The sequence below is a fragment of the Chelonoidis abingdonii genome, chromosome 2 (assembly GCF_003597395.2).
Source record: "Chelonoidis abingdonii isolate Lonesome George chromosome 2, CheloAbing_2.0, whole genome shotgun sequence".
NCBI classification, from domain to species: domain Eukaryota; kingdom Metazoa; phylum Chordata; order Testudines; family Testudinidae; genus Chelonoidis; species Chelonoidis abingdonii.
In genome coordinates this window covers 161699785-161713477 of record NC_133770.1, presented here as the reverse complement: position 1 = coordinate 161713477, position 13693 = coordinate 161699785, and the positions used below count along the sequence as shown (strand labels likewise).

The window sequence follows — 13693 nt, the reverse complement described above, 5'->3', positions numbered from 1 at the left end:
GGCCCCTGGCTGCCCACACTCCGATAAGGGCCCGGGCACTCACGACTAGTGCTCTTGTGAAAGCCTTTGATTTTCAGCTTTTGCTTTGAACATCTGAAGCACCATCAGGTGCCAGAGGAGCTCAGAGACTCAGGGCACTGAGCCAAGCCTGGCTGTGGCCATATCTCGGGCCAGATACTCCAGCCTGAAGGGCAGCACTAGCCCCTCGGAGCTGGATGACTTTGGCCTCAGAACCCCTGTGGTTGCAGCTCTTGGGCACTAAGAGGCCCATGTGCCCAGAGACAAGTGTCCTCGGAGACTCTCGACTGACACAGGCCCAGGAGGTTATCAGAAACCCGGCTCTGAAGGGCTCCAGGGAAACAGGTTCACAAACAAAAATGAAGTAAATTAGAAACTTTATTTGTAGCCAGAAGGAGCTGGGGAACTCCAGCATCCCTTCCCCCCTCACTTTCTCTTACCTCAGGTCCCCTATTTAAGTCTCTCTCCGCCCTTCACACTAAGGGGATGTCCAAGTGGCACAGAAGAAGCAGCAAGATGGAAATCAGCATCAAGGAGGCTCTGATTGAGGACCCGCCGGTAAGCCTCAGCCTCATCCCCTCCTCCCCGGGCTGGGTTTTAGCAAACGGCAAAGATTACATGAAAGCGACCACATCCCCCGTAGCTCATACGTTGCAGCTCCAATAGTTTCTAGTGCCCAGCTACTGTTATGAGTCAGCGGCGGATTCTGTTCCTCCCAGCTTGCAGGGTGTGGGTTGGCATGTGAACCTGTGTGTCTGTGTGTCTCTGTATTTGTGTATGCATGTCTCCAGGTGTGTCTCTGTACTTGCACCTGTCCATAATGATGTACAAAATATTTCACCTGCTTCCTTGGTTTCCCCAATGCCTGTTGAGATGCCATGCTCAGCTGGGTGCAGATCTGGCTGAGACTGAGAGTCACCGACTGCACATTTCTGAAATGTAACCGCTCTAGCAGCTATCAAGGGAGCATGAGAACTATCAAATGGTGAACCCCAGAGAAAGGAGGGGGTATGACCCTTTTGACTCAACCAGTGCTTCTCCCAAGAAAGCCGGGGCTATTCCCTGAAGCTGCATTGGAGCTATTAGTGAGGCACCTTGCCTACAGAGTCAGCCACAGTGCTGGGATCTAGCTCATTACTTTAAAAAGCACTTGGAGACACTCTTGAGCATGGAAGATGCTACATAAAACCATGGCCCGTCCCAGGCCCGCATCCTGTGCCTGCACTTCATTTCTTTCTGTCTCTCTCTCCCTAGTCCTGTCTCCTTCCCTCGCTCTCATCTTCACACCCCTTACTTCTCCATCTCCTCCTGTTCCTTTTGCTTTGCATTTCAATCCCTCCTGCAGTGACCTCTCTCTGTGTGCTTGTGTCCCCAGCACTACAATGCTCTGGATTCAGAGATGGACATCTGCCCCAGCTGCACTGACTGCTGCCCCAGCTGCCCCAGCTGCACTGACTGCTGCCCAGGCTGCCCCAGCTGCAAGTCCTGCTGCAGCTGCTGGAAACGTGTCTTTTGCTGCCTCCCTAAGCTACTCTGCCATCTGCCCAAGTTGCCCTGCTGCCCCCTGCACATCAAGAGAATCCTAATCATTGTGGTTGTCATTGTGCTGATAGTTGTGGTTGTCCTGGGAGCCCTACTGCTGGGACTGCACGTGACCCAGGAACACACTGAGACTGTAAGTAAGGGGGAGAAGGAGCAGTTGAGGCTGTGCACAGGTGCAAAGGAAGGTGTTAAAATCATGCCCAAATGCAGCAGTTTATAGATGAATAGGGGATAGCGGCAGCTAGGCACAGATGCAATGGGAATCCATGCAGCTGACCATAGTGCAACCTTATGAAGGTGCAAAGGGGACTTGTGCAAAGGGTACAGGCCTGCATAGGTGCCCAGGGGACTGCTGCAGCCCCGCAGAAGAGATCACTGTCACCATGCCCAAGTCTAGCAATACGCAGAGGAAGCAGGGACAGATGCACAGAGATGCAGAACAAAACTGGGGCAGTCATGCACAGGTGCAGAGAGAGCAGATGGGGTCCTGTTGGGTGCAGAGGGGACTCAGGCAGTCATTCATTGGAGGAAATAGAATTGGCACAGAGGGGACAGATTGCATCCATGAATGAGCAAAGTCAAGGACCAAGCCAGAGGAGGATGTTGCAGTTGCATTTAATTCCAAGAAGGCTGATTGAAATCCTGGCCCATTGGGACAGATCCTGTCTACCTTGCATCACAATATGGGTGGACAGCAGGGAAGAGATAGAGATGCCTCATTCTGTCGGGTTAGCAGGAGAACATTTAGGAGAAACAAAATCAGTCTCAGGAGTCTCTTCCCAATAAATTTACCCTTCCCATTCTGCAAAAGACTCTGGGGCCCTGGCCAGCCTTGAGGGAAGGAACAGGGTTGATTATTAGAAGCAATAGAGAAATGAAAAGCAGCTGCAAAATGTCCCTGAGCCCTTTGAAATGGCTGTGTTTCAAATGGGTTAGAATGGAGCAATGTTGCTCTTTTTGATGCAGGGAACCCATAGCAGAGATGATAGAGATCCCATCCCTTCCGTATCTTCCCACCCCCTGCTCTCCTTGCTGCTCACTCCTTAGGCTCTATGATCTCCTCCTAGGTTTTGCAAATGACCATTGAGGGGCTGGAGGGGGAAGAGTCTCGACTGCGGCTGTCCATGGACTGGGAAGAAGAGGTGGCAACTTTCCACATTGATGCAGGAACCCATGACCCGGGCACAGTGGTGTACGACTACAGTAATGTAAGCAGAGAGTGCTTGCTTGGCAGGGGGCGTGCTTCAGAATGGAGCCTTGCCATGAGGCTGGGATCCTGCACTGAATCCTCCTGTCCAGGGAGTGAGGCTGTTTTTAACCTATGCACGGCCGGGACATCCAAGCACAAACATGGCAATGCTGCATTAGAACAGAAGGCACTCTGAGAGGCTATGAGGCACTGCTGGGTGCCAGCCCCTCAAGTCAAAATCAGAAGGGGTTCCAGCCTCAGTGGCGCGGCATCACGCCCCTGAATGGATCAGGGGAGTCAGTCCCTGGGAGAAAACCCTTGGGTCGCTCAACAGACAGCACTCTGGACAAGCAAGGAGCAGCACTTGTTGGCACACAGGAATCCTGTCTTGGTCTCCTCTTCTTCTGTCATGATGCAGGGTTGGCGGGTAGGGGAGGAAATGGGTACTGCCAGAGATGCAGAAAACCTAGCTCCACAAAAGAAACATGACCAGAGAGGAAAAGCCAAGTTAGAGAGGGAGTGAATGGGGGTAGAATTGGGGCTATGAGGGGAGAAAGATGGTGTGTTGTCTTCATTGGCCAGCGTGGGATGGAAGGTGGTGGGGGAGGGTGCAGGGGAGACAAGCAAAATAAGAAGGTGGGTTTGGGTTTGCAAAGCCTCAGTTTTCATCTTGCTAAACTAATCCCCAAGGAGGTTTGGACCCACCTCCTATCTACCCATCCCCTGCACTTTGGATAGAGCTTGGAGTGATGGCACCAACCCTGGCCCATCTCAATCAGATGGCTTTAAGTCTCAAAAAGAAAGGCCCATGAAGGGTCTAGAAGGCTCCTGGGCTCACTGTCATGAGGGGCATAGAGCAGGGTGACATTGCGGAAGCAGAAGAGGCTGTACAGTAGGAGAGGGTGATTCAGCTCCCGTGAATACTGGGGAGCTGCAGTGATGGGAAACCAGGGCTTATAAATCACCATGTGCTCTGTCTGCAAACAGCTGCTGATCAGCTACAAATCCTGGCAAGGCCGAGCCTGCTACATTACCAAGATGGACAAGGAGAACATTCAGGGCTTGGATACCGTTGCAAAGGCATTCCACCAACATCTCCAGGTGAGCAGCTGAGAATGCACACTCACTGTGAACCATGCTGGATACAGAGGTAGGTATAGAAATGCATTGGGAAAATGGCATTCATGCAATGCTGAATCTGAGGCCAACAGAAGAATGTGAGGGAAGGAGGATGGAAGATAGTATGTAGATAACAGAGATAAGAGGCTACTTAGACTCCAAAGATCAAACCCTCCAAAGGATGGTGCATCAGGGACACCTGGAGTTATGCACATGCATCAGCTTGACCAGCAAAAACAGCTACACATGCAAAATGGGCTAGTATATGTCTAGTTGCTGGTGTGTGATTCCACAGTAGCCTCTGGAGTTTAATTGTTTCTCTATTTGGATCTTTTACATTCAACAGCTGTTGCGAGAATGATTTGCTCTCATGAAGCATGTGATGTATGAAGGCATGGAAATGCTTTGCTAACACTGATTGACCCTCAGAGCCCTAAGGGGGGGTCGATGGCAATGAGAAATACTGATAAGTTAAGTGCCTCAGGGCACACAATGAGTTAGTGACATAGACAAAAAGAGAACCCAGGAGTCCTGATTCCCAGTCCATTAGACAATACAGCCTCCAAGAAGTGGGAAGAGAACCCAGGAGTGCTGAATCATTCATCATTTGCTATAATCACTAGCCTCCCATATTTATATTCAAATAACTTCATATCCTATTAAAACAGGCTGGCCTGTATGTCACCAGCCAGGGCAGCATTGCTAGAAATTTTTGATGCTTCAGAAGCAGTGGCCATGTGGGAAGCCCTCCAGATGTGGAATCCATCCTCACAGGTGGAGTGAAGGTGCTGAAAATATAGTGGGCACTAGGAGAAACGTATCATATTGACATTAAGGATTTAAGATATATGGGAATGTCAATAGCCTGTGTCTATTCCTGCTGCAAACAAGGGTGCAGAGTGTTTGGTGTGTGTGTTTAATTTGTATTATTTCCTGCTGTAACTCAAGTCTCTCATCCCAACTCCTGAGCAGGGTGAGGAGGCGGAGGAGAAAGGGTTTCCCATGCCCGTGGCTGATCGCTCCATCCTGGGCACTACAATTAACATCCTCTGCAGCAACGTTCCTATCTACTGGGATTAGCAAGGCCTCAGGGAAGTGAGTAGCACTATGGATGGGTGTCAGAATGGGAGCCGATTGTACTCAATAGCTGAACAATCACAGTTACCTGTACTAACCACCCACTCCCAACACACACACACACACACACTACAGTAGAAGCATATGTGACAGGCATGTTGGGAATGGGTCTTGGGGAGCAGGCACCGGGGGACATGGCCTATGTGCAGACACAGGAGTGAGTTCTTCACAGCCAGGCCAACGGTGGATAAAAATCAATGCTTTTTAAAAAATAATACTTAAAAAACAGATTTTTTAATTTAAATCAGATTTTTTTGATAAAATGCTTTTTGAGAAAAAACTATCTAAAGATAATTTTAATTAAGATACATTATAGCTCAGATATCTCATCATGGAGTAGGGATTATAAATTCTAATTCGATAGTATGAGACAATATAGTCAGGTAATGTTTAAGAAAAGTTTTTTAAATGAGTTCCAATAGTTCATGGATTGGGACTCAATCTTATGCGGTTTCAGGGACTTCTGTATAGATTATTTAGGTTAATCTTTCTGTCTACCCAATGGGACTCAGTGCTCGGTCTAGAAGATACCATCAGAGATGCTTAGTTTTGCAGTTCTCAGACTGTGGATTTTTGTCTCCAGAGATAATATGCTTGTTAATAGCAAAAATGTTTTTAATAAATAAATAAATATATAGAGATGAGAAATAACAGACCTCAACCCTCTGCAAATTTGTGTAGACAGAGTCAATCCATTACCTCTCTCTAAAAATGCAAAGTTTCAAGAAGTTCAATGAATAGAAAATTGTTGGGGGTGGAATAGATCCAGACAAGGAGAAGTCTGGAGATAAATGTGAGACGGGAGGGACAGGCAGTAGAAACAAAAGTGAAACTGTTTGAGCAGCATATTCCGGAAGTCTTGAGGTCTTTCTGAGTGTAGCCTTCATTGATTTGAGATCTACCATACCATTCTCTCACAAGAAAGGAAAACTTATAACGGCAGCAGGCCATAATAGATACCCAGTTTGGGAATAAAAGCCATTCAAGAAATATATGTTTGCTGATGATGTTTTAAAGAAAGTCACAGCAGTGAACTGGTGGAAGCCACTTAAGCACTTGGATTCAGAGACTGCTGAAGTGATAATTTCACTTTTAACAGCAGTAGCTTCTTCTGGAAGTGTAGAAAGAATATTTTGTTCCTTTGGACTAATTCTTTCCAAACTGAGAAATTGTTTGGGACCTGAAAAAGCAGGAAAGTTTGTTTTTCTTTTCCAGATTATGAGCAAACAGGAAAATGAAGGTGAAGACAACTGAGTTAGCTGCAAAAGGCCATATTTTAAGTTTCTCACGTTGAACTGGCTGATGTTGATTTAATTTTTTTTTCAAATATTTCATTAACTATTTTAGTTAAAAACAATTTTAACAAAAACAAACCTGATTTTAAAAACTTGAATGTTTAACTAAATTCAAAAATTCATATGCTTGTTTTGTTAAAATATTATATGTTTGCTGTTAAAGAAAAAAAGCCAGAATACATAATATTGTTGTTTTAGTTAAATAAAACAATTTAAATGTCTGTCTGGTGATGTTCTCCTCCTAATATAGCATGGCAAGAAAATCCTCCTTGAATTGGAGATAGTTCACCTTCCAATGACTTCATAAATATCTGCTTCAATTACCTCTGGTAAACGAAATAATCAAACAATCATTCATTTTTAGATATAGCTGTAAAAGTAATCTGAAAAGTTTTCAAAATAAATCACTTTAAAAATGTATAGTGTGTACCTTCTAAAAATGAAACCTACATCTATCTCTGAGTTGTGAAGAATATGTATCAAGGTTATAACAACCAACAAGAATGCACTGTTATGTAGAAATACATGATTAAATCGAGTCTTCCTGACTAGTGATTTAAATCAAATTGATTTAAATAAAATCCACCCTGCAGGCCGATCTGAGGCCCTGCAGGAACAGCTGGCCAATGTTGCAGCCTTCAGAGGAGACTATCCATTAGGCTGGAACAGTCCTCCCTTAGGCCTACTGAGAGAGTCAGCAGGCAGCTTGCAAGGTTGCATGCCTGCTGCAAGGGGAGTGGATGCTTCACGCTCACCTTGAGACAAGGAGATACAAATCCCCAGCGGCCACATTGGGTGATAGTGACAGCTTGAAGTCGGAGATGCTAGCAGGCCCTTTAGCACAGAAGAGAGTGACTGATAGAGAGTCCACACTCTGCTGCTCTAGTAGAAGTTATTGCCTGTGTATGAGAATAAGGGGATATTGGCAAAGACAGCCAGGGCCATTAGCTGCCCAACTCTCCCATGAAACCAGTGGACACCTAACTCCCCTTTGTGCCTCTGGAAATCTTTCCCTAAAAGCATAAATGAGGGAGGTAATGCTTGGGGGGCCAGCCGGGGCCAAGCAACACTTACAGCTCAGGATGTTCACAGGGATCATTTTTCACCCCCCGTGTGTTTGCTTTGCAGGATCCATCAAGGACAGAGCATCTCCTGCCTGCCATTGCTTCCGAGGGGGTCCCAGCAGCATGGGAACACCACGGTCTCAGCCAGATCCCCAGTTGTGGCTTTGCTTACTGTGTACCTGTGGGTGATTATGGTGCAGCTGGCTCTGTGCAGAACTCTCTCACTGGCCCCAGTTCAGGAAAGCACAATGCACATGGTTATGTTCCTCTACCTTCAAGGGGACTCAAGTGGGTGCTTAGATGCTTTCCTGAATAGGGCAGCTTTCCAGAATTGGAGGAACCCAGATGGAACAGCTGTGCCAATGGGAAGAGGAGCCAGAGGGACCCTGCTGTAAATAACAGCTGTACATGGGCTGATCTGTTTGCATTGGATGCAGCGGGCATTTGCTAGGGACATTATAGAATGAGAAGATTGCTTGCCATTGTGGGTGTTAGACTTCTTTTTAGAAAATAAAATCTACAATCGCTCACCAACCCCACTTATTTCTTCTTCTGGGTAATGAGGTATTGTGTCTTCACTTTACATGACCTCACAGCCTAGTGGGCTAGCACAATGTGGCCAGAGTAATGACAGCAGGGACGACTCATCAGACTAAGGGCGTGTCTACATGGAGTGTTAGTCCAGAACAGCTGATTAACTCCAGATGTGATGCTCTTATTCCAGCATAAAAGTGCCTTAATCCAAATTAGTTTAATCCACTTTATATGCCTTTGGTCAATTACAATGCACCTGGCTCTATATAGGAGTCACTTTGTGAACTAAATTACTTTGGACTTTGTTTAAAACTATGGTGTCATGTTGTTCTCCACTGCTAATTAGTGGAGCTTGTTAGAAAAAAAGAATTGTCAGAATTTACTGTTTTGTTTAAACTGGAACATTCTACAGGACTGTGTCAATTCTGACAAAATCCCAACAGAAACCAAGTACGTTTCCAGTGGACCTTTGCCTGGCAGGCAGGATTCCAAGAGAAACCTGCCTGGCTCCTTGGCAGACCATCTGACAGAATGCAGTGAACCCAGGCTCCCAGCTTCTCAGCTGCCTGGAAGCTGTGGGAGCCCCAGTTCCCAGGCTCTTGACTCCTAGTCAGGCAGGGCTGTTAGGGTCCCTGGCTCCAAGACCGCTCACCAGGTTGTACTACTGAGGATATAGGACTTCAAAGGCCTCTAAGTTCCCCAGTTCTAGGACAGCTCACTAGACTGCGTTAGAACTCAGTGGAGATCAGTATTTCTGTTTCACAGAGAATTTCAAATATGTTGGTTATCATTCCGAACTAGAATGAAATCTGATTTTGAAATAGCAAAATCCTCTTCAAAATACAATTACCGTTCCCCAACCAGTTCTGTATTAGCTGTCATGTTTCACCCTAGAGGTAAATGTACAGTAACTGCTAACAAAAATACTAGTTAATGCCAAATTCAATGATTGCTTCTGTGATCTGGACACCTGTCCATGAGGAACTGGGCTAGGACCTTTTAATTCATTCACAAAGGTCACCTTTCATTTTGATTTTTAGCATTTAAGGGAGAAAAGCAAAATGTATTTGCGCTCTGTTGCAATACAATTGTAAATGGCTCTTATTTACCTTGGACCAAAAAATGTCCTTTAAGACGCCTTAACGTGGCTTAGATTGTGCAAAACGCGGTATGCACTGGGATAAGTGTCTTTATTTCCTCTCCTTGTCAGGCTGTTACCTTGATCAACATACCCAGGAAAGGTGCAAAAGTAAATCAGGGCTGTGGAAGTGATCTCTTGGGTTAGATTGGAAGGGAACAGAAGGGAATTCAGAGGATTGCCATTTGGACAGAATAGGAAATCAGGTCCTTCTAATGTCATGCAATTTTAATACTGAAGGCTAGCATAATAAGTCATTCCATAAATCCATTGTTAACTACCAGCAGGACAAACAAATTACACTATCAGCCCATTATCTATAGTTCAAGCTGAATTCTGCTTGGTAATATAACTACAGAGTAGGTGACCTAAACAACAGGCATTCTGAGATAAGTTGAAGGAATTCAAAGCAGCACCTGTAGCTGTGTATTCAGCTGCTGTTTTCTAACCCTATTTTCCACTTGAATGTGATTTTTTTAAAACAAATCTACATATGTCCTCTGTAAACACTATTTCCCTGCGATCTATTGGGATTATTATGATATTTTGTATTATCACTAAGGATGCATGCACGCGCACACACACACAGACACAGACACACAAACCCCTATATACTCTATTTCTTAAGGGGAAATAAAGAACAGAATTTCCAAGTAACTCTAGTATGGTTTAAAATTAAAGGTATTGGATTATGACATTTTGCCTCTCGTAGATAGAATTGTAAAACTGTAAGCTCTTTATTTCTGTGTTCAATAAAACACATCCATACAGTTAAATCAAGATTGAAAGTCTTTTGCCTAGAAGATTAATTTAAGCCTCTGTGGATAAAAGAATGATCTTGAGAATACAGTATACTGATGTGTTGACAGCACCTCAGCACATTTCAGTGAGCAGGTAATTCCCTTTGATCCATGCAGGGGATATCAATTTACACTAGAAACTTTTGCTGTATCTTTTGGCCATACAGGCCCAGATCCTCAAAGGTATTTAGCCATCACGGGAGTGAGGGGCATAAACACCTCTGAGGATCTGGGCTGCTGTCTCTTGGCTTCTCTTTCCCATCAGTTGCGTACATGTGTGCAAATGGGAAATCACTGCCTAAGGCTGGGAGAGGCCCAACTTCTCCCTGGGCTGGTGATGGGCTCTGCCAAAGTGCCTGGCATGGCATCATGGTGCTGGGGACGAGGAAAGCCAGGGTGGGCTTGTCAGGGCCGGTGCAAGGATGTTTCGCGCCCAATCAGCTTAGGCGCCACAAGCCTGGGAGGTGGGAGAAGTGAAACAGCCACGGTGTGCTCAGGGAGGAGGCAGGGCAGGAGTGAGCTGGGGTGAGGAGTTCCCCTGCGTGCTGTTCCCCACTTACCTGCTGCAGGCGGCCCACCCCGCGCTCCCCTGCCCCAGCTTCCTCCACCTAAATGCCGGCGGTGACCGGGGAGGCCGAAGAGCCGGCCGCCGCGGTCGCTGCCAAAGAAAATGGCACCCCCCCAAATCCTAGCACCCTAGGTGACCACTTAGGTCGCCTAAATGGTTGCACTGGCCCTGGGGCTTGGTAGTAGGGACCTGGGCAGCAGGGATGGGCTGGGTGCTGTGGGGAAGCAGGTGCAGGTTGGCTCTGTGAGCTGCTGAGGAACAGCAGGGGATGGTTTGGTCCCCACCTCCTGATAGGAAGAGGCCAGGGTGGCAGAGTGTAGGGGCTGCAGTGGGAAATGGCCTGAGAGGTGAGCTCTACCTCTTGTACCTCTGGGGCCAGCTCTGCTCAGCACAGCCCCCGCTGCTACCCTGGCACCAGGCACCAAAACAGCCCTGAGCACAAGGGCTGGATGGAGCCCACACAGGGAACCAGGGTGCGGGACTTGGGCTGGGCGGGAATGGGTTTGAGAGGGAGGGCGTTCGGTGTGAGGGAGGCTGAGTCAGCTCAAGCCCAGGCCGGGGCTTAGCGTTAGAGGATGGCGAGCGCCAACTGTGAGGTGGCACTGAGAGAGAACCTCTGAGGCAGCACAAGCCGGGATGGGACTCAGGGGCAGAGGGCCACATGCCCAGGTGGGGGCCCTGGTCTTCGAAACACTGATGCTGCTCCAGGCCCTTAGGAAAGGGGGACCCCAATGGGGAGAAGTGGCAGAAGGAGGCCGCCCCAGCACTCGGAGCCACCGGCAGCTGGCAGAACTGTGCAGGAACCCCCCAATCCGGAGCATCAGGAAGGTTGGTGCCAGATGGAACAAGTGTCGCAGGCTGGACAGGGGGGCTCAGACCAGGCTCCCACATGGGGGCAGAGCTACGGGGCTGTAACAGAGGCAGGAAGGGATGGAAGTGCCGTGAGAAGGGGTGTGGGAAGCAGCAAGAGGCGCCGCCTGAGAAAGAGGAGTGGGTGGCCGAGTTGTGAGGCGACAGGAGGGGCAAAGGCAAGGCTGGAGCGAGATGGCAGGAAGCAGCTGGGCTCTGGCGGGAAGCTCTGAGGTGGCAGGAGCCAGAGCGTGGGTTGGGCAGGAAACAGTGACACAGGGCACTGAGGCAGGAGACGCTGAAGTTGCTGCAGAGCAGGAAAGGACAGTGCTGAGGGGGTAGGAGGAGGCTGGAGGCAAACCCAGAGAGGGGGTACGAGTGGAGGGAGGGGCTGGGCTTCAGGTGGGAAGCACTGAGGTAACTCGAGGAGGGAGGTGGGGAGTGTCTGATGGGGAACCAGAGGGCAGGGCTCCAGCCAGGCACAGAGAGTTCAGGGCACGAGGGGGGTTCACGTTCAGGCAAGAAATGCCAATGTCACTGGAGAGTGTGAGGAAGGTGATTTGAGGCAGCAGGCTGGGCAAAGACCTGAGGCAGCATGAGTTGGGGGATGGGGCTTGGGCTGAGGTGGGAAAGATCTGAGGTGACACCAGAGAAGAGGCTCAGGGCCAGGGTGGGAAAGGCTGAGGTGATGCTGGAGGGGGCTCAGGGACTGGGCAGGAAAGGCTGAGCTGATGTCAGAGGAGGGCTCAGAGCCAGGCTGTGAAAGGCTGAGGTGATGCTGGAGGCAGGGGCGGCTCTAGGTATTTTGCTGCCCCAAGCACGGCAGGCAGGCTGCCTTCAGCGGCTTGCCTGCGGGAGGTCCCCGGTCCCGCGGATTCCGCGGCACACCTGCGGGAGATCCTCCGAAGCCGTGGGACCAGCGGCCCCTCCGCAGGCATGCCACCAAAGGCAACCTGCCTGCCGCCCTCGCGGCGACCAGCAGAGCGCCCCCATGGCTTGCCGCCCCAGGCACATGCTTGGTATGCTGGTGCCTGAAGCCGCCCCTGGCTGGAGAAGGGGCTCAGAGCCTGGGTGCGAAAGGCTGAGGTGATGCTGGAGGAGGGCTCTGGGCGGGAAAGGCTGAGGTGACACTGGAGGGGGCTCAGGGTCTGGGCGAGAAATGCTGAGGTGATGCCAGAGGAGGACGCAGTGCGCGGGTGGGAAAGGCTGAGGTAACGCCAGACGAGGCTCAGAGCCTGGGCGGAAAAGGCTGAGGTAACACTGGAGGAGGGGCTCAGGGTTTGGGCAGGAAAGGCTAAGGTGATAGGTGACGCCAGAGGAGGGCTCAGGAACTGGGTGAGAAAGGCTGAGGTGACAGCAGAGTAGGAGCTCAGAGCCTGGGCGAGAAAGGCTGAGGTGACACTGGAGGAGGGGTTCAGGGTCTGGGCAGGAAAGGCTGAGGTGACAGCAGAGTAGGAGCTCAGAGCCTGGGCGAGAAAGGCTGAGGTGACACTGGAGGAGGGGTTCAGGGTCTGGGCAGGAAAGGCTGAGGTGACAGCAGAGTAGGAGCTCAGAGCCTGGGCGAGAAAGGCTGAGGTGACGCTGGAGGGGGCTAAGGGTCTGGGCGGGAAAGGCTGAGATGACACTGGAGGAGGGACTCAGAGCCTGGGTGGGAAAGGCTGAGGTGATGCCAGAGGAGAGCTCAGAGCCTGGGCGGGAAAGGCTTATGTGATGCTGGAGGAGGAGCTCAGGGTCTGGGTGGGAAAGGCTGAAGTGATTCTGGAGGAAGGCCTCAGAGCCTGGACAGGAAAGGCTGAGGTGATAGCTAACACCAGAGGAGGGCTCAGGGACTGGGTGAGAAAGGCTGAGGTGATGCTCGAGGAGTTGCTCAGGTTCTGAGTGGGAAAGGCTGAGGTGATGCTGGAGGAGGCTCAAGGTCTGGGCAGGAAAGGCTGAGGTAACACCGGAAAGGGCTCAGGGTCTGGGCAGGAAAGGCTGAGGTGACATTGGAGGAGGGGCTCAGGCTTTGGGCGGGAAAGGCTGAGGTGATTCTGGAGGAGGGGCACAGGGACTGGGCGGGAAAGGCTGAGGTGACGCCGAAGAAGGGTCATCTAAACACTGTGGAAATGCTCGTGTTTTTGACAATCTGCACTGATGTTAGGAAACATAAAATGTGTCAGTTCCAATGAGATTCTAAGGATAATTAAATAAAAAAGCTTTATCCAATTAATGGTGCAATAAAAGGTTTTTCACGGAAATAATGATAAATGCACAACTGATTTTTGTTAGGAAAACTTGGGACCTGATCTAATGTCTGTCTTCTACTATATCCATCTATTTCCAGCAGTTCCAAATACAGAAAGAACAAAGCATCTGAGAAGTGTCCGAGAAAGAGGAAGAAAAACAAGTCACTGAAGATGGAGGAGAAGGAAAGGGCCTCTGGGCACAGTAATCTCCCTAT

At 49.2% G+C, this 13693-nt stretch overlaps 1 protein-coding gene across 1 annotated transcript; it reads left to right on the top strand.

Moving 5' to 3' along the window:
• Window positions 1–473: 473 nt before the first annotated feature.
• LOC116836920 (surfactant protein C-like) lies at window positions 474–9818 on the top strand. The gene is made up of 7 exons (XM_075062760.1): window positions 474–576; window positions 1394–1693; window positions 2628–2768; window positions 3737–3850; window positions 4811–4963; window positions 6221–6245; window positions 7429–9818. The coding sequence occupies exons 1-5, from the start codon at window positions 505–507 to the stop codon at window positions 4946–4948; spliced, it is 765 nt and encodes a 254-aa protein (XP_074918861.1). The 5' UTR covers window positions 474–504; the 3' UTR covers window positions 4949–4963; window positions 6221–6245; window positions 7429–9818.
• Window positions 9819–13693: the final 3875 nt, after the last annotated feature.

Excerpts from the sequence above, each read along its gene's own strand:
- LOC116836920 (XM_075062760.1), top strand. The coding sequence starts at position 505 with ATGTCCAAGTGGCACAGAAGAAGCAGCAAGATGGAAATCAGCATCAAG. Across the intron at positions 577-1,393 it reads CTCTGATTGAGGACCCGCCG|CACTACAATGCTCTGGATTC; the intron begins GTAAGCCTCAGC and ends TTGTGTCCCCAG. Across the intron at positions 2,769-3,736 it reads TGGTGTACGACTACAGTAAT|CTGCTGATCAGCTACAAATC; the intron begins GTAAGCAGAGAG and ends GTCTGCAAACAG.